Source organism: Lithobates pipiens, unplaced genomic scaffold, assembly GCF_037356315.1.
Source record: "Lithobates pipiens isolate NorthernLeopardFrog02 unplaced genomic scaffold, aLitPip1_a1.2 Scaffold_18, whole genome shotgun sequence".
In the NCBI taxonomy this organism is placed as follows: Eukaryota; Metazoa; Chordata; class Amphibia; order Anura; family Ranidae; genus Lithobates; species Lithobates pipiens.
The window spans coordinates 136,428,292-136,447,081 of record NW_027507758.1 but is presented as its reverse complement, the minus strand read 5'-3'; the positions used below and the strand labels follow the sequence as shown (position 1 = coordinate 136,447,081).

The 18,790-nt window shown below is 42.6% G+C and overlaps 1 protein-coding gene across 5 annotated transcripts in view; it reads right to left on the bottom strand.

Moving 5' to 3' along the window:
• The window catches only part of PHF10 (PHD finger protein 10), an 89,129-nt gene that overhangs the window by 36,217 nt on the left and 34,122 nt on the right, over positions 1–18,790 (bottom strand). For 4 of the 5 annotated variants that reach the window (XM_077486160.1, XM_077486161.1, XM_077486162.1 and 1 more), the window contains 3 exons: positions 16,816–16,925; positions 6,639–6,798; positions 5,612–5,764 (listed from right to left, as the gene is read on the bottom strand). In XM_077486160.1, coding sequence (XP_077342286.1) covers positions 5,612–5,764; positions 6,639–6,798; positions 16,816–16,925 — 423 coding nt within the window. Of the gene's footprint in view, positions 1–3,960; positions 4,113–5,611; positions 5,765–6,638; positions 6,799–16,815; positions 16,926–18,790 lie in introns of all 5 variants that reach the window. The other variant, XR_013276647.1, reaches the window with a different exon arrangement.

The window sequence follows — 18,790 nt, the reverse complement described above, 5'->3', positions numbered from 1 at the left end:
CCGGTTATCTCAAAAAATAAATATATTAGGGGTGCACCATATATATGATTTTATTACTTGCCATCTATTTCTGCCTTTATACTTTAAAGCTATACTCCAGGCAGATTTAGGAAAAAAAAAAAAATTAAATCATGCAGTTAAGTGGTCTTTGAAATGTCAAAATAGTGTATTTTTAAATGCAGCTTGTGTCTTCTTGTTCTCTCCTTTACAGAAGCACTCAGACTGCAAGACGAAGAGGCAGTGCTCTAAGCGATTCGGGTGTAGGACTCATCAGTATTCTGTTGCTCCTTTATTATTCAATTGCAGGCAGGAGAAGGTAATTGGCCTGTTGGATTGCTTAATCTCAGCAGAGAAAAATCAGGTCCCAAGTCTGTGGTTGGGTTTTGTAAATTTCAGGACTGAATGAACTGACAAGTTACACACTTTGCAGTTAAAACAGCAATTTTTTTCATATTTGTTTTTCAATTGTGTACTTAGCTATTTTACAGGATTCCAGCTTTATTTTTTTTTTCATCCTAACAAGCTGCTGCTATAGTGGTATACACAGACTGAAAATTTGGACAGTTAATGCCGGTTCACACAGAGGTGGCTTCAAAGTCATCTGACTCTGAAGCTGCCCCATACAGCGCGACTTCAGCATGGCTTGCAAAACGCCTTCTGTATAGAAGTCAATGCAAGCCGCTCCAAAGTTGCCCCAAAGTAGTACAGGAAACGTTTTTTAAGTCGGAGCGACTAGAGTCGCTGCTATTAGAACGGCTCCATTGTAATGCATTGAGCGCGACTTGTCAGGCGGCTAAGTCACCCGACAAGTCGCCCCAGTGTGAACCGTCACTTCCTGGCTCAATTTTGTTACATATATATCCAGGTTAAAAATGACAAATTGATTAACATTCGCAACCTTAAGGTGTCCACAGACATTGGGTTGTTAATGGTTTGCATCTGTAGATAGCTGAGAATTCTTAGGAGAAACTGAGCATACTGGTTAGAAAACCTGATCTGATAATTATTAAAGTTAGGTAGCACAAGAAGTTGAAGGTGCAGGGGAAAGACTGCTCTAGAACACAAAAATCAAATGAAAGTGCAAAAAGCTGCTGACACGCAAACAAAGTTAGACATGAATAGTAGATCAAATGTGTAGTGCTAGTGTATACAGTGAAGTGAAATCATACATCTATCTTATTGCGACAAAACAAATTGTGTATAAACCACAATACTACAAGTGTTATAAACACATTGAGTGCATAAAGCAATACAAGGAAACAGTCCACACAAATATCAAAGTGGAAGAAAGCTCTTCTTATTGAGGTGACACCAAACCAATGGCGACAGAAAGGCAACTTGTCTGTAGTCACCCTCAGCAATACTTTGAAGGTAAATAAACACTCTTACCAACTGGGGTGGACACACGTCATATGACAGTGGGTCAGAAACGCTTGTAATCCTATAGTGTCTGAAGCTGGTGCTGTACCCGGGAGATAGTTGATTCGATCTGGTGTGGGATCCCCGACTTGAAGCTGGTGCTGTACCCAGGAGATGGTCGGTTTGATCCCAGGGTGGGATCCCCGACTCTCGGTTCCAAGGCTCCACAGAAAATTTCCACGGCAGGATGGTATCGGCAAAAAAATAAATTTAAAAAAAAAACAGTTCTGTGCCGCTCCGGATCGAACCAACCATCTCCCGGGTACAGCACCAGCTTCAGACCCCATAGAATTACGTCCCTTTCTGACCCACTGTCATATGACATGTGTGTCCACCCCAGTTGGTAAGAGTGTTTGTTTACTTACCTTCGAAGTATTGCCGAGAGTGACTACAGACAAGTTGCCTGTCGGCATTGGTTTGGTGTCACCTCAATAAGAACAGCTTTCTTCCACTTTCACATTTGTGTGGACTGTTACCTTGTATTGCTTTATGCACTCAATGTGTTATAACACTTGTATTATTGTGGTTTATACACAATTCGTTTTGTTGCATCTAGATAGATGTATGATTTCACTTCACTGTATACTCTAGAGCAAGAAGTTGCCTATGTACATCTCTACCCTTAACCAAAAAGGAGAAGTAGGGCCAAAGCCATTTTGGCTATACTGTACTTCCCCTATGGATCACAAGAATGCTTTCCTTCTGCACTCATGCGACTCGTTTTCAGCCAAAAGGCTAAAGTCCGCTGTCAGCTGATGTCGGGATCCACCCAAATGCCTTGACTGGCAATGGGCTCAGTGAACTGCTGGGAGACAGAGCCAGCCACTCCCACCTCCTCCACAGTACGGCGCTCCAGTGAGTGCAAAAGGGGCAAAAGAGAGCCATTGACACAGTCTCCTCTCTGCTTAGAGTGAAGGGGAGAACTGAGTGATTAGTGGTGTTTGATTGTTCCCTTCAATGCACAGCCGGCGGGAGACAGATGCAGCATTGGAGCAATGCTGCATCCACACAGGCACGTATAAAAACCTTTTCTCCCAACCCCATACTTCTCTTTTCAATGTTTACGCAATCATTAACGTTTATCCAGAAAGCGGGAAACGTAGATGGCTAAAACATGGTTGAACAATGCCTGTATGTCTGTACATTAAAAAAAAAAAGTCAACATCCTAACAATGCAATCTTTTTATTACCAGAAAAATCTAAGATGAAAGTAAACCACTATGATAAATGAAACAATACAATTCTGAATTTAAATGATGTAGTTAAATAGAGTGAATATTTTGCACGTCAAATAAATAAAACAAAAAGAAAACAATTGGTGCATAATACAGACTAGCTCCTTACAACATCACAACTTACCAAAGGTTTTCCTGTACTTAGCCAGTAGGGATGAGCTTGGATTTGGCTCTTACTTGGGTTCGAACCAAACCCAGACAGAAGTGGTCAGTCCCACCCAATCCCTGTGGGAAATTACCTGGCTGCTGTTGATTGAGTGCAGTGGTTGTGAGTGACAGCTTCCTTTTAGGTTTGGTCTAAACCCAAGTTCGAGCCAAACTTAATTCCATCACCATTTGTCAGCCAATATGGCCCCCTAAGGTTTTGCAACATGTAGGACAACCTTGAATTCTTGGAATCAACTGCTGGAGGAACCTGCTATCACTGTTCCTAAAGCCAGATAATCATTTACCAAGAAAAAAAAAAAAAAGGCGGCCTCATACACAAGTGCCTAGAGAGAACACTAGGCATACCTAGTGAGTGAGGCAATGGAGACTAGTATTAGCACATGTAGGGTCAGAAGAACCCAATGGAGATTATCAAAAGCTATATAAAAAAAAAAAAAAAAAAAAAAAAAAAAAAAAAAAACACACACGACTTCTTCAGGCTCTGAAATAAACTGGACTGTGGTTATAAACGGAACAGAATTTTGTTTTCCTAACGGAAGTAACTAGAAAGTGCCAACATAAAATTTAAGAACAGCAAACTAGGTACCGTAATACAAAAAGTTACAAAAACTAATTTTACTACTCTTGTATTTCAGCTCTCTGTCTTACAATTCTTGAAGCTTCACACTGTTGCAATGCATTAGGCATTACCAAATGCGCATTAAAATGTGTTACATTATGGCAGCATATTCATTTTAAATGGGCTGCCAAGCACCACAATAGGCATTTAAAAACAGAAATGCTATTTTTTTGCAGGACACCACAGCAAACGACTATCTGTGCATTTTGGTATGCCGACAAAAAATTACAGCATCAGAGCCAATACCTTGCATTTTGGTAAAATGTGTATTTACCACACATTAACACAATTACACAGATGTGAATCCAGCCTAAGAATTATGCAACACAGACATGTTTCCCCTTCAGAAATTTCGTATCATGCCATCATGAAGAGCATACGCATCATTGGATGCAAGCTATTATAGTTTTTTTTAAAGGTGCATTTGCGCTAAATGTCAGTTCCTTGAAGTATTCATAATAACAACAACATAAATGAGCTCACTAAAGAGGATTGTCTGCCTAAATCATGTACAGATACCTTTCTTTAACAAAAAGAACTGCTGACACGCCACAACAAGCATTTTCCCAGCGGTAAATATCAAATGAGCTGATGGGAAAGTTACATTAGACATCTCTTCAGTTTTATTGATGCAACAACCCTGATGATGTATTCAGTCAAACCTCTCCAAGCTGTAAATTCAGGAAAAGAGAGACTGTTACCAAGGTCCCCTGATACAAGTTCTCTAGCACTGTCCCCATCTTTGTCATAAGACTTTTGGATGTATGCTTTGTTGAAACAGAATTCACACATTTTAAGAGATTAATGGTTTAGCTAATTTATATTAGCTTTTTTTTGCCATTTAAAAAGCATTCATAAAACTGTATAATACTGATGGGGAAACTAAGGTAGGCTTTTGTGCTGCTCTTACCAATTGAGAAACCAACAGGAGTTCCAACAAGCCAAAAGGACTTGTATTTCTATCAACAAAATGCCAGCTATTAATTTTTAGGTTCTTTGGCACCCTAGCTCCTGTTGGTTGTCTGGCTGCACAGTATAGAACTATTTGTTAAGCTTCGTACACACGATCGGACTTTAAACAAACTTTCCCGTGGATTTCTGTTCAAAGGGCGTTGGCTGTGAACTTGTATTGCATACACGCGGCAGGACTTTTTCAGCAAACTTTCACCAAATCACATGGTTTTTCTGCTCTTTACCGCCACCTTTGGTCAACTTCTGTATTGTTGTCTGATCTTTTGCATTGGTTTTGAGCATGCGTGTTTGTAAAGTACCATGGTTTTCTGTACACACGATCAGACTTTGCTCCATCGGACTTATGTTGTCGAAAAGTTTGTTTGCAGAGTGAACTTTTGTCTGATGAAAACCAAAAAAAGTTTGTCCGATGGAGTGTACACATGGTCAGATGTTGCCTTAAAACAGCTAATTTGCACGTTTGTTATCAAAAAGTCTGATCGTGTGTACGAGGCTTTTACGCACACTAAAAAGTAGGATAAAATTTGTCCTACGACTACAGAGCAGTTTTAAAACCTGTATGACATATTAGAACACAGAAAACTATAGTTGAAGAGATGTCCTGCATAATGATGACCTTCTTTTTTAAAGCGAACATATGCAGTATGTAAACCAGTATATTTTTCAGCAACGATTGTTACTAGACCTTCATATTTATATGATTACTGGCAATTCAGTGTTATGCTTCTGGGAGAAAGTTGGAGTAGACATTAGTACCACAAAAATATTAAGTTTGGAATATTAACAAGATACATTCACAGCTGGACTGGACTCTGTTCTGAAAAGTCCAGCAAGAATGAGTTCAGTAGCTACTCCAAAGAAAGAATTTTTGAAAGGCCCCAAGTGAAGTAAAGCAAAGATGGGGGGAGGGAAAAAAAAAAAAAAAAAGAAAAAAAAGAAAAGCACAACAGAATTGGAATAGATGAAAGATGGGCAAGTATGTTTGGGAGCAAAAACAAAACAAAAAAAATAAAAAATAAAAAAGGAAGAACAATTAAAATTATACAAGACAAGGGAGGAAAAGTCAATTCAAACTGGAAAAAAGGAAGATCAAAAACGAAAGAAAGAAAAAAAAAATTGAAAAGCGAAAAGGCAAGAGCATTTGAGGTGGAAAAGGCTGGTCATTAAAGAAGCCGACTCATGGGCTTTTGTCTTCTACCTTGTACCCAGAGCTGGATTTGGACCCTACAGAACGTTTGGTGCTCTCCTTTTTTGGGGTTGGTTTTTCTTTCGCTTTTGGTTTTGCGGGAAGTGTATCGTCCTGAGTATCCTGTGCATTTTCTCCATCAGACAAGTTCCCAGATGAACTGCCCTTAAACAGAAAAGTACACATGAAAACTATTAGCTAAACCAAACTAATTTATAACCAAGTTACATATGGACCGGAAGCAGAATAAGAGTTAAAAGCTTTGGTGCATGAAGAGAATTAGGATTTATTTAGCATTTCTGAATCTTGGCTTCATTCTTCACATGACTGGGCTATTAATATTCCTGGACAGGCTCTCTTTTGGAGCGACAGGGTAAAAACGGAAAGGGTGGTGCGTTTGTCCATGTGAGAAGTGATCCTAAAGCGAGTGTGAAAGAGGACCTTGTTGATGTGCAAGCATTATGAGTGGAACTGCATATAGGTGTGCATACTAAAGTTAATTAATTATTGGTGTTTGTTGTTACAGGCCACCCAGTGTCAATTAGGAGGTGGAGGCTCAAACCCTTGCAAAGATAGAAAGGGCTACAAAGACTGGGAAAATAATCATAATGGGGGATTTTAACTACCATAAAATTAGTGGAGTAATGGCACTGCTGGAAAAGTAAAAGGGTTGAAATTCATAAACTTATTACAGAACAATTTTATGGTACAGTTCATAGAAGCCCAGACTAAGAATGATGGTCTACTGGACCTGGTGATTTCCAACCATGTGGAGTTTATTATGAATGTTCATATAAAAACATCTTAGTAGCAGTGACCAGAACATAGTGTAATTGAATGTTACCTCTAAACAACACATACTGGAAAGATAAAAACTTATTGTTCAGTTAGCACATTTTCCAAGACTGAGGGCTGCTCTCTTTTACCATGTCTTGTACAATGCTACAAGTTCTAATGGAGGTGCGCACTATAAAATCATAATTTCTTGTTTCTTTTCCATTATGTACAATATTTGGATATTGAGAGAGAACAGACTTACTGAGGAGCCTTTGATCTTTTTCTTCTCACTGCGTCCTTCCTCAACCTCATCAGAATCACCATCACTGTCAATCGCCAACAGTTCGGGATCAAGAGGGTCTAATGGAGGCTCATACAAAGCTGTATTTAATGGCAAGTACCGGAGCTCATTGGGAGAATACCTGTAAAGTAAAAGACACTTCGTGAATTCTGAACACCAATTTACACTCCCAACTATCGAAATCTGTAAAGAAGATAGCATATTTCCGTAATCAACAATTCCTTTTCAATGTCTGAAAGCAATTATCAAAAATAATATCACAGGAGGGAGTTTGAATACAAGATCACACGGAGAACAAAAAAAGGACACACACACACACACACACACACACACCCCTTCTTGCTGAGGTTGCTAGCAGCAGAACACCCACTTATCGCACCTACTTAATAAAAAATAAATAAAAAAATAAAAATAAAGAGAGAGACCCTACCCTAGGAGCTGCACAATTAATTGTCAAGAATCGTGATCTTGACTAAAGTGTTTCACAATTCTTTCTATGCAAAGAATTCTCTCTGCTCTTCTGAAGCCACAGCAGTCAAAAGAAAGGAAGAGAAAAACCGGGCAGTCTGCCAAAAATCAAAACATTATCAGTTGAACTTAAGTATAAACATTGTAAAAATTTGTCCATGGAATAGACTTAGTGTGTAAGTGAAAAAAGTTTAACCAAACTGGGAGTAAACCCAGTTTAAAAAAAAAAAAAAAAAAAAAAACCACCTATGCCGCGTACACACGATCAAATTGTCCGGTGTACTTAGTCCGCCGAAACGCATTTCACCGGACAATCCGATCGTCCGTGGGCTTCAGCGGACTTTCTCAGCGTAAAGTCCGGCGGACTTAGAAAGTATTTTTGCAGTCCAATCTTTCCCCCGGACTTGGGTTTCAGCGGACAATACATTCGTGAGTATGCTAGTCCGGCAGACTAAAAATGACGCATGCTCAGAAGCAAGTACGAAAAGGAAGCTATTGGCTACTGAACTTCCTTTTTCTAGTCCCGTCGTACGTGCTGTACGTCATCGCGCTAGCAAACGCCGGACTTTCTGTGTATCCGTGTGTGGCCAAGTCCGTTCGGTAGAAAGTCCGCCGGACTATCCACCGGATTGTTTGCCGGACTAAGTACGCCGGAAAATTCGATCGTGTGTACGCGGCATTACATTCCTGGGATGCCGTAAATGCTAACATTCACATTGGTTGTGCTCTCAACCAAACTTTCAAACCACCCAATGGCTGGTGTCATAACTGATCACATGTGTAACATTATGGCAGTTGAAGAATTATTCGAGGCCAAGATGGTGGCTTCCTTGACTCAAAACGATAGAAGGGTTTACTTCCACTTTAAACACTAAAACCTTTTTCTGACATTTGTTGGTTTCAAGTTAAAATTATTTTTTGCTAGAAAATTACTTAGAACCCCCAAACATTATAGGCCTGTGAATAAAAATGTACTGATGTGATTCTCTCAAAAAAAATATAAATTTTTATTTATATATCTTTTTTTTTTATATATATATCTAGAGATTTTATGTCACACTATTTGTGCAGCGGTCTTTCAAAAGAATTTTTTTACTTTCTTAAAGAATATATAAGAAAAAAAAAAAAAAAAAAACTAACCAGTAAAGTTGGCCCTTTTTTTTGTATAATGTGAAAGAATCATGAGAGAATCGTGATCTTTTGATTCTAAGCAAAAAAATCGTGATTCTCATTTTGGCCAGAATTGTGCAGCTCTAATATACCCTCACTTTCTCTAACAATTTGTATTATGGAAGGGTATTGTGTGTATGTAATCAGTTCAAATGTGGATTTTTAAGCAAACTGTATGAATTGTTGAAAATACCTATTAATAAATCTGCCTCCTACCATACTATATAGCCAGTTAGCTATACATTTAAGGGTTACCAATTGGTGAAATTTCCCTTGAGATGCACATAAAACTCTCCCCAAAAGAGAAGGCCTTTCCCACCTCTGACACTGTCTTGGCTGAAAGTTTTTGCCCCTGCTCCAGTTTAGGGGGGGGGGGACACTTGCAAATTTTTTGGATACCACCCAGTTTTAAAACAAAACAAATGATTAATAGAACAAACAGTGAATGCAAAACCACAACGGGCACACACATAGCAATACAACCAGAGTGGGGATGGGTTAAAATCTCTATCAAAACGAAAAGACTCAGTTAGACTTACCGGTGACGGTATTTCTAAGAGCCTTTCAGGACAACCCCGGAGAGAGTGTAGCTCCACCTTGCAATCAGGAAACACATGCCCACTTTAAAAACACCTCCTCCTCCTCCATGGCTTCAGTTATTGTGGCCTTCCGACGCTGGAAAACAAAGCACAGAAAGCACAACACCATGGTAGAACTTAATACATTTACTAAGCATAACCTAGGGAGGGAAGTAACGGTTGTCCTGAAAGGCTCTTAGAAATACCGTCACCGGTAAGTCTAACTGAGTCTTTCTCAAATCGCCTTTCAGGACAACCCCGGAGAGGATAACCGAGAAACTTACCCTAGGGCGGGACTACTGCCTGCAGTACCTTCCTGCCGAAGGCCTGATCTGCTGCAGACAGTAGATCTAACCGGTAATGCCGGAGAAATGTCGAATAACTGGACCAAGTGGCAGCCTTGCAGATTTGTTCAGGCGTGGCACCGGCCCTTTCAGCCCAGGAAACTGCCGTGGATCTAGTAGAGTGGGCAGCAATACCTGAGGGAGGTATTTCTCCTTTTGCTTTATAGGCTTCTGTTATAGCCAACTTAAGCCACCTACCCAGCGTACTTTTAGAAGCTTTCTCCCCCTTGCGTGATCCAGAAAATATCACAAAGAGGGCGTTTGATTTTCTAAATTCTTTAGTAACTTTCAGAAACTGTAAAAGACATCTTCTCACATCCAATGTGTGAAAAACTTCCTCTCCTGCATTTGCTGGGCTTGCAGAGAATGTAGGTAACACTATTTCCTGTGATCGATGGAAAGTTGAGGATACTTTCGGTAGGAATGCTGGATCCGTCCTCAGTACCACCCTGTCCTGATAAATTCTAAGGAAGGGTTCTGTAATAGCTAGAGCTTGGAGCTCGCTGACTCTCCTGGCCGAGGTGATGGCCACCAAAAAGATTGTTTTTAAAACCACCTTCTGCAAAGAAGCTTCCTGTAAGGGTTCAAACGGTGCTCCCGAGAGACCCTGTAAAACTGTAGACAAATCCCAACTGGGAAAGTCTTTAAGGGCTACTGGTCTATTTCGAGCAAGAGCCCTAAAAAATCTAGAAATTAAAGTTTCTTTAGATAAAGTCTTTTCAAAGAAAACTGATAAGGCAGCCACCTGAGTCTTCAGGGTACTGGCTGCGAGACCCTTCTCCATTCCTTCATGGAGAAACTCCAAGACTGACACCGTGCTCTTGACCTTGAGTTCTCTAGAACTGCACCAGGAGTTGAACTTTTTCCAGACCTTCATGTAAATTGCCTGTGTAACTGCCTTCCTACTGGACAGCAGGGTCTTTACTACTTTATCTGAGAGACCTTTAGCCTTTAACAGGTCCTCCTCAGAAACCAGGCGGTTAGCTGCAGGAGTTCCACTTCTGGATGACTTACTGTCCCCTGGGATAACAGATCTTTTCTGAGTGGTAACCTCCATGGGGGCTTCGAGGCTAGGTTTCGAAGACCCGCGAACCAGGGTCTTTTTGGCCAAAAAGGAGTGACTAGTATTAAGTCTGTCCTTTCTTCCCTGAATTTCCTCAGTACTAGTGGAATTAGAGGAAAGGGGGGAAAGGCATAGCACAGCTGGTAATGCCAGGGGTGAGCGAATGCATCCAACCCTATTGCTGCATCTCCTCGGTGAAGAGAAAAGAATCTGTCCACCTTTGAGTTCTGCTGGCTGGCAAAAAGGTCTACCTGAGGAACCCCCCAGGCCTCGGAGATCATCAGGAACACTTCCTGATTCAGACTCCATTCTGCCTCTAGCAATTTGCGCCTGCTTAGGAGGTCCGCAAACAAATTCTGAGAGCCCTTCAGATGCACTGCCGATAGTGAGGCTGTGTTCTGTTCTGCCCAGGCTAACAACAGATTGGCCAGCTCCATCAAGCTCCTGCTTCTGGTTCCCCCTTGCTTCATAATGTAGGTAACCGCTGTTGTGTTGTCTGACAACACCTGAACATGGTGACCTCTCAAACTCTGCTGAAATGCCAATAAACCCAGAAAGATCGCCTTCAACTCCCTCCAGTTGGATGATCTTTGAGCTTCCTGTTTGGACCAGACCCCCTGAGATGTCTGACCATCCAGATGGGCTCCCCAGCCCCAGGCACTTGCGTCTGTAGTAAGGCGCTTGTCCACAGGAAAGGTCCACACCAGGCCCCTTGAGAGGTTTGCCTGGTCTCTCCACCACCAAAGAGCCCTTTTCGTCTTTGACGAAATTTTTAGCTGTTTTTCCAAAGGATCCTGATGGGACCAGCTTGACAGAACCTCCCTCTGAAGGGGTCTGGAATGGAACCTGGCCCACTGAACAGCCGGGATTGCTGCCGTAAGCAGGCCCAGAACTGCCATAGCCATCCTGACTGAGACTGTCTGGTTGCTCTGTATCCGCTGTACAGCTAGCTGTAACTTTTCCTGTTTTTCCAACGGCAGGAAAACTTTCTGGAGAATCGAATTTAATGTATACCCCAGAAATTTCATTTCCTGTGAGGGGGTCAGGATTGACTTCTCTAGGTTTAGAAGCCATCCCAGGCCCTCGAGGTGAGACTGGGCCCTCTGGAGATTGACTAGGGCCTGCTCCCTGGAGTCTGCAAAAAACAAAAGGTCGTCCAGATAAGGAACGACTGGAATCCCCTTCAATTTCAGGGGTTCCAAAGCCTCTGCCATAATCTTCGTAAAGACCCTGGGAGAGGACGAGAGTCCGAACGGCAGAGCCCTGAATTGGAGGTGCCATACCGAACTCCCTACCTTCAATGCCAGGCGCAGGAACTGCTGCGATGCCTGATGAATTGGTATATGAAGGTAGGCATCCCTCAGGTCCAGGGATGCCATGAAGCATTCTGGGGTCAACAGCTTTGTGATGGAGAAAATTGTATCCATCCTGAAATGTTTGTACCGAATGAACCTGTTCAGGAATTTCAGATTCAGGATTAGACGGTACTTCCCTGAGGGTTTTTTCACCAGAAAAATATGTGAATAAAAACCCCCGCCCTGCTGGTTTACTGGGACTTGAATCAGAACCTCTTGCTGTATCAGCTCCTGTAACAACAGCTTCATTGCAGAGGCCTTCTCCTGATCCCTTGGCAATGTTGTCACATAAAACCTGCTCGGGGGTAGTTCTGAAAACTCCAACCTGTACCCCTGATCGACAACGCTCTTCACGAACAGATTTGGAGACAGCCTGTCCCATTGTTCGCGAAAAGCTGACAGTCTCCCCCCCACTGGGGAGATATTGTCACTTGTTCTTAGGGGACTGCTCTGGGGGAGATCTAAAGAGGACTCCACCCCTGCCTTTGCCCTTCTGTGAACCCCATCTGCTCTTGTGCTCCTGGTCTTTTTTATGGGACTGCTGAAAAGCACGAAAATTCTTTTTAGCAATCTGCTTTTTCTTAACTGGAAAAGCCTTCTTTTCATCGGCTGTTCTATCCAGCACAGACTCTAAATCAGGACCAAAGAGCAAGTCACCCGAGAAGGGAAGACCACACAGCTTGACCTTAGAGGCAGTGTCCCCAGACCATGTTTTCAGCCAAACTGCTCTCCTGGCTGAATTTACAAGAGCCGAAGACCTAGCGGCCAGTTTAACTGATTCTGCTGATGCATCCGCCATGTATTTGACTGCATTCAGGATCAGTGGAAAGGACTCTAAGAGATCCTTGCGGGGTGTCCCCGCCTCAATATGGCTCTTCAGCTTCTCTACCCAACATTCCAGATTCCTGGCCACCACCGTAGCTGCCATTGCTGGTTTTAGACTGACTGACGCAGCATCCCAAGCTTTTTTAAGGATGGAGTCAGCTTTTTTGTCCATTGGGTCTTTAAGGATCCCCATATCTTCAAAGGCTAGATCCGTTCGTCTGGATACCTGCGAGAAAGCTGCATCGACTCTGGGTTTCTTGTTCCAAACCTCTGAGTCCTTATCTTCGAAGGGAAACCTTCTTTTGAGAGCTTTAGAGAAGAAAGGGGCTTTTTCTGGGTCCTTCCACTCCTTTCTCACTGAGTCTGAGAGGACCCTGTGGACAGGAAAAACTCGCCGTTTTGTTTCGTCCAACCCCTGGTACATTTTGTCATGAACTGACAGTTGTACTTTTTCTTCCTGAATTTCTAGAGTAGTGTAGATTGCTTTTAAAATATCATCTACTTCCTCTAGTGATAGCTTGAATTTGGAGCCCCTGCTATCTTCTTCCTCTTCCTCCTCCTCAGAATCCCTGAAGGAGATGAGAGTACTACCCCCTTCGTCTCCAGACTCTTCAGTTTCCACCTGTCTGGATGACGACGCCCTGGGGCTGGGCGGTAAGTTCTGAGGCTCGGTCTGTGCGGGAGGGTTTTGTATCAGGATGGACTTGACTGAACTCAAAGAGTTTGTCAGCTCTTTAACCGAAGAAAACAAATCCTTATATTGTTGAGATGTTTCCTCTTCCATCAATTCTCTGATACAATTTCTGCACATTGCCTTCTGCCATGAATCTCTGAGGGGGGTTTTGCAAGAAGGACATTTTCTCTGACCTGGTCTAGCTTTTCCTAGTGATTTTTCCTGAAACGACATACAGGTTTAATTCACTAAAAGCTCTCAACAACCAGTTGCTTAACACCAAGCCAGTGCAGAGACCCACCACCAAACAGACCTACTAGTGAGACCCCAGAACTAGGCTGCAAAAGGTCAGAGCGAAGTCCACCTCTGACCTGCAGCGACAGGCCCCCAAGAGGGGGGAACAAACAAAGACATACCCACAGTAAAGCAGAGGGTGCCAGTGCACCTTACGTACCTGGGCTGGACCGGTGCTGGGGGCGCCTGTCTCCGCCATAGCTGGCTTGCACTCTTCCATCGTTTGAGTGAGGCAGCTATTTTACAAACAGCTCTCATTTTAAATTTTCCCGGCCGCCGCGTCATCAAGGCCGGCCGGAAGCGGAAGCACACGGTCACCTGACCCGCCCCATGACCCCTGCGTTCCAGGCGCTGAACCACGGCGCCACGCCCCCTCAGAGCGCCCGCGCGTCACCGTGAACGACGCCGTCGCCGCCCGGGACCCGGCGCCGAAAACGCGCAGCGGCCTCCGCCAGCAACAGAGCCCTCCCTGCGCTAACAAGCGGACACCGGGCACCCGACGCCGGCACTCCGAGGGTCCTTACTCCCGTGAGATGGCGGGACCAGGAGCTCCAGGAGTCCTCTCCCCGTGGAGATGCTGCTGGGGGTCAAAGAGAAACAACCTGCAACAAAAGGTAAGCCTTACTCCCCTGCAGAGAGTGTAGCTCTTCCTGGTTCAGGCACATGCTTCCTCCAAGGAGGAAACACAATAACTGAAGCCATGGAGGAGGAGGAGGTGTTTTTAAAGTGGGCATGTGTTTCCTGATTGCAAGGTGGAGCTACACTCTCTCCGGGGTTGTCCTGAAAGGCGATTTGAGAAAAAAGGAACGCGAGTACTACTCATACTTTACAGGCAGGTACACCTTAAAGAACAAGGTCAAAGTGAACGACACGAGTGCATACAAAATTCAGCTATAGACTCAGATCAGTAAGCAAAGGTCCAGGTCATACATAAACCCCTGCTGTGTTTATAAATATTTCCCTTTTTACTGTTAGGCATTCTGCCATCTAGTGGTATGAGGATGGTAATGCATGTTATTTTCTGTATCGTCTGCTTACGCACACCAACAAACCCTGATGCTGCAGATGAGCATTCTGATAAATAAATGGCTAACACCAAGTTACAAAGTATGTTGCTCCTCTGCCTGACCAGTAATATTCAGGCAGAGAGAGAAAAACAACATTTATAAATAAAGAAACCCACACAGAATCAACAGTGCTTGTTCTGTGACCCATACCGACTTGCCTACAGATTAGACCCAGCAGGATTATTTATATGGGCAGGTCTGGTATTTGCCCTTTCAAAATTTCAGTGAGGATCTTTAAATAGTATGCATCTGCATGGGGGACACAAGCTATCTTTGTATCATTTGCTTCTTACAGATCTTAGGCTTGCCATACACAGATCAAATGTCTTTCCTGCAACCACGGGTTGCAGGAAAGAAATTTGCTCAGTTCCCTCATCACAGACTGTGTTAATGTGGGAACGGCTTCCACAGAGCATGATTATTGCTAGCAGCTTTAGCATCCACTAGCAATAATCCCAGGTGAAACCAGCATGTTAGTTGTACCAAAGTCGATCAATTGATTAAGCAACTTGGTACATTCAGCTTGCCAATATACGGTTTGAATCTTCCTGTTGAACTGACCGAGATTCGAACCATGTATGGCCCTGCCTTACAGGACCCCTTTCCCCTATCACATTGCAGAAGAGATGGCAGCCCCATCCAATCATCTCTCTCCTGCAAGATTAGAAAATAACTCAGGACTGGGGATAGCCTTTCAAACATGCTTTTGGATCTAGTTGATGACCTAGGCCTGCTAAACACCCCAGAGAACCCTCCATCCATTTTCACAAATCGGTAATCACTGTTTTTGGATTAAGCAAAGTTTGGTCACTTACTAGTTACCTTTTGTGGATGATAGGGTTTGTATAACCCCAGATAGGGCAAGTGTAAACCCATGTTCCTCACCCCACGGTGCACATTCTGAGGCACTGCTTTTGGGACCCAAGAAAGTGAATGGTTCCGGTTGACCATTCGTTTTTCACTTTCTCTTTTCTTATTCTGCCTTGTTCCTACTCTTATGCCCTTAAGCTCTTCTCTCTCCTTTTATTCCCTTCTCATCCACTTTTCCTGGGGGGCACTAGATATTAAGCCGTATAAACCCTATGCCCCTCTTAAAGGATAAATTCACCTTCGGAAACTTGTTGCCCCACCCGATTTTAGGGTGGAATATGTAACCTGTTCCCAGTGCTACAGCCCCTGCCCTCCCACCCTCCCTGTGGCAGCATTACAGGGAGAAGTTCCTTATACTAGCTGTAACGGTTTAAAAAAAAAAAAAAAAAAAAAAAAAAAAAAAAAAAAAAGTGGCTGGCGGGGCTCCACCCACACGGCCGCATCATTCATACGCAGAGCTGTGTGTGTGTGTGAATGAACTACAAGTCCCAACAGCCTTAGTGGCTGTCAGCTTGCAGTTCTCAATGAACTACTACAGTGCTGTGGTAGTCCATTGAGTCTTCCTGTCAGAGTATCGGCTTACCAGCACAGGATGTATGGGTAAGCAGATACACCGACAGTGTGCAGGAGACGTGCATGGCATTAGCGATCTCCTGATAGTGGGTGCAATGCTTTAGAGACTACATAAAATTATAAATGCACATTTTTTTACCTGCAAAAAGATGTGCATTTATTGTTTTTTTTTTTCAAAGGTAAACTTAACCTTGAAGAGTGCCCTATGGACTTGGCATTCATATTGGTCTATATTTCACTGTAAACATATGTTGGTCAATTGAAATTCCATGTTGCTCTTCTTTGGGATCCAGGTACCATTAGCCATTTATAAACCTCCATTAAAGTAAAGGTATCGTCACTCAGTGTGAATGTGTGCCAACGCTCCACTTATGAGGGCTTTATTATGGGATGTCATGGAGGCGTTTGGTTAAGCTTGGCTTAGCTCTATTGCGTCCTACAGGTAAACTGAAAGGTATTTCTAATCTTCATACAATGGCTATTACAATTAGACAGCTAGTACAAAACATCCCTATCCCCCCACTGTCTACAATCAGATCCATAACTATTGTCACTGCAATCTGACTCTTCTTTATACTAATCGTTTCTATCTACGAGAGAGAGGTGACAAGGCCCAACACCATCCTTGCAAGGAAACTTCTGTGGTTATAATGCATATTTAGTCCTAATTGTAGAAAGCTTTTTCCAAGGAATGAATGGAGTGTGGGGCAATGAGCAGACTGCAGCACCCAGCAAAGATTGCAGTCTTTGTCCCGTTTTTACTGTACCTTCCTCATATGGAAATACGGTTTAGTATCTTGGTAATGTCACTACATATGCAATTATACATAATATTTTTATGAAACAAGAAAAACAGACCTTTTGTAATATTCTTGAAACTGTCCAGGTATGAGGGAAACAGGATAAGGACTCACTTTTGTAATTTCAGTAGGCAAGATTTTGTACTTTCCCTGAGGTACCTGTATTACCTATTAAATAACCGAAAAGAAAAAACAAACACGTAATTAAAAATAAGTAGTTCCTTTAAAAAACAGATAACCAAAAATCCTCTTATTTACAGTACATTAAAAATAGAACTATTGGCAACGCTTTTCGCATTCATTTTGGATAGAGTTAGAGGGTTATTACCCCGGTCAGATTTTTTGTTTGCCATGTATGTCACATTGCGGAGATTTTTCTTCACTTTCTGCCCCATAGCCAAACAGGAAGTGAGGGGAAATACCTGCAAATTCATGTCCCCATTGGAAGATTTCCCCACCATTACTTTTCTGAGGGCAACCCAAAATTTGTGATTTCGTTTTATTTTCAATGATACTGGTACACAGAACAAAGAGGGTGAACCTCCTTAATGTAGACACAGAAAGCAATACAAACACACAGGGGTTCTAATCCCTCTCCACTCTAGCCAAAACAAAAAAATAAAACATTTCAAGTAAAGATATTTTTACATAGTTATATTGATCCAGTTGAGCCAATGTAGCTATGCATACACTATATCTGGCCCATCCCCCTGGAAGCTAGAAACACTGCTACTACAGTGATCTCCAATAGCTTCCAAATCCTATGCGGAGAGGATGCCTTGCAGCATTGTGAATGCAGGAGGCTAATTGGTCCGCACAGGCACCAGAGAACACTTTGCATTATCTTAATAAATGCAAAGTATTCTCTGGGTGAAGTGGAGACTGATTTCACCTTCCTACCTCATCCAGAGAATGCTTTGCCTCCATGGAAAAAAAATAATAATAATAATTTAACCACTTGCCTACTGGGCACTTAAACTCCCTTCCTGCCCAGACCAATTTTCAGCTTTTGGTGCTCTCACACTTTGAATGACAACTCAGTCATGCAACACTGTACCCAAATGAATTTTTTGTCCTTTTTTTTCCCACGCATATTTCTTTGTTTCTGTGACAAAATTATGCAAATTATTAATTTTTCGTCATAAATTTTGGCCACTATTTATACTGCTACGTATCTTTGGTAAAAATAACCCAAATTAGCGGATATTATTTGGTCTTTGAGAAAGTTAGAGAGTCTACAAGCTGTGGTGTGAATCGCACAAAATTGATCACATCTGATGTACTGGTGGACTATCTCACTTCTTGCGACGCGAACAAGTCAGGAAAGTACAAATACCCCCCAAATGACCCCTTTTTGGAAAGTAGGCATTCCAAGGTATTTAGTAAGAGGCATGGTGAGCTTTTTGATGTTGTCATTTTTTCCCACAATTCTTTGCAAAATTAATATTTTTTTCCACAAAATTGTCATAGGTATTGTATATTGTAATAGGTTATTTCTCTCACATGGCATGTGTATACCACAAATGACACCCCCAAAAAAATTCTGCTACTCCTCCTGAGTATTACAATAACACATGTGTGGGACTTTTTCACAGCCTGGCCACATAGAGAGGCCCAACATGCAGAGAGTGCTGTTACATCTTCTAGGAGCATAAATTACATATCTAACTTGTTGACTACCTATTACACTTTTGAAGGCCCTGGAGCACCAGAACAATGACACGTGGCACCGATAACAGATGGCACTAAAACATGGCACCGATGAAGCGTGACACTGATGACAGATGGCACTAACAGGTGGCACTGGGGACAGACAGCACTAACAAGTGGCACTGGGGAGAGGATGGCACTTCTTTCTTCTTTTTTTTTTTAAACTTACGGCCGCTGCAGCCGTTGATCTCTCCCTTCTCACACGCTGTCTGTGTGAGGAGGGAGAGCGGAGCTGAGAGATGATCTCATGTTTACATATGAGATCTCACATTGGACACGCCGATCGCGCTGTAAACGGCCGCTATGATTGGCCGTTTACAGCG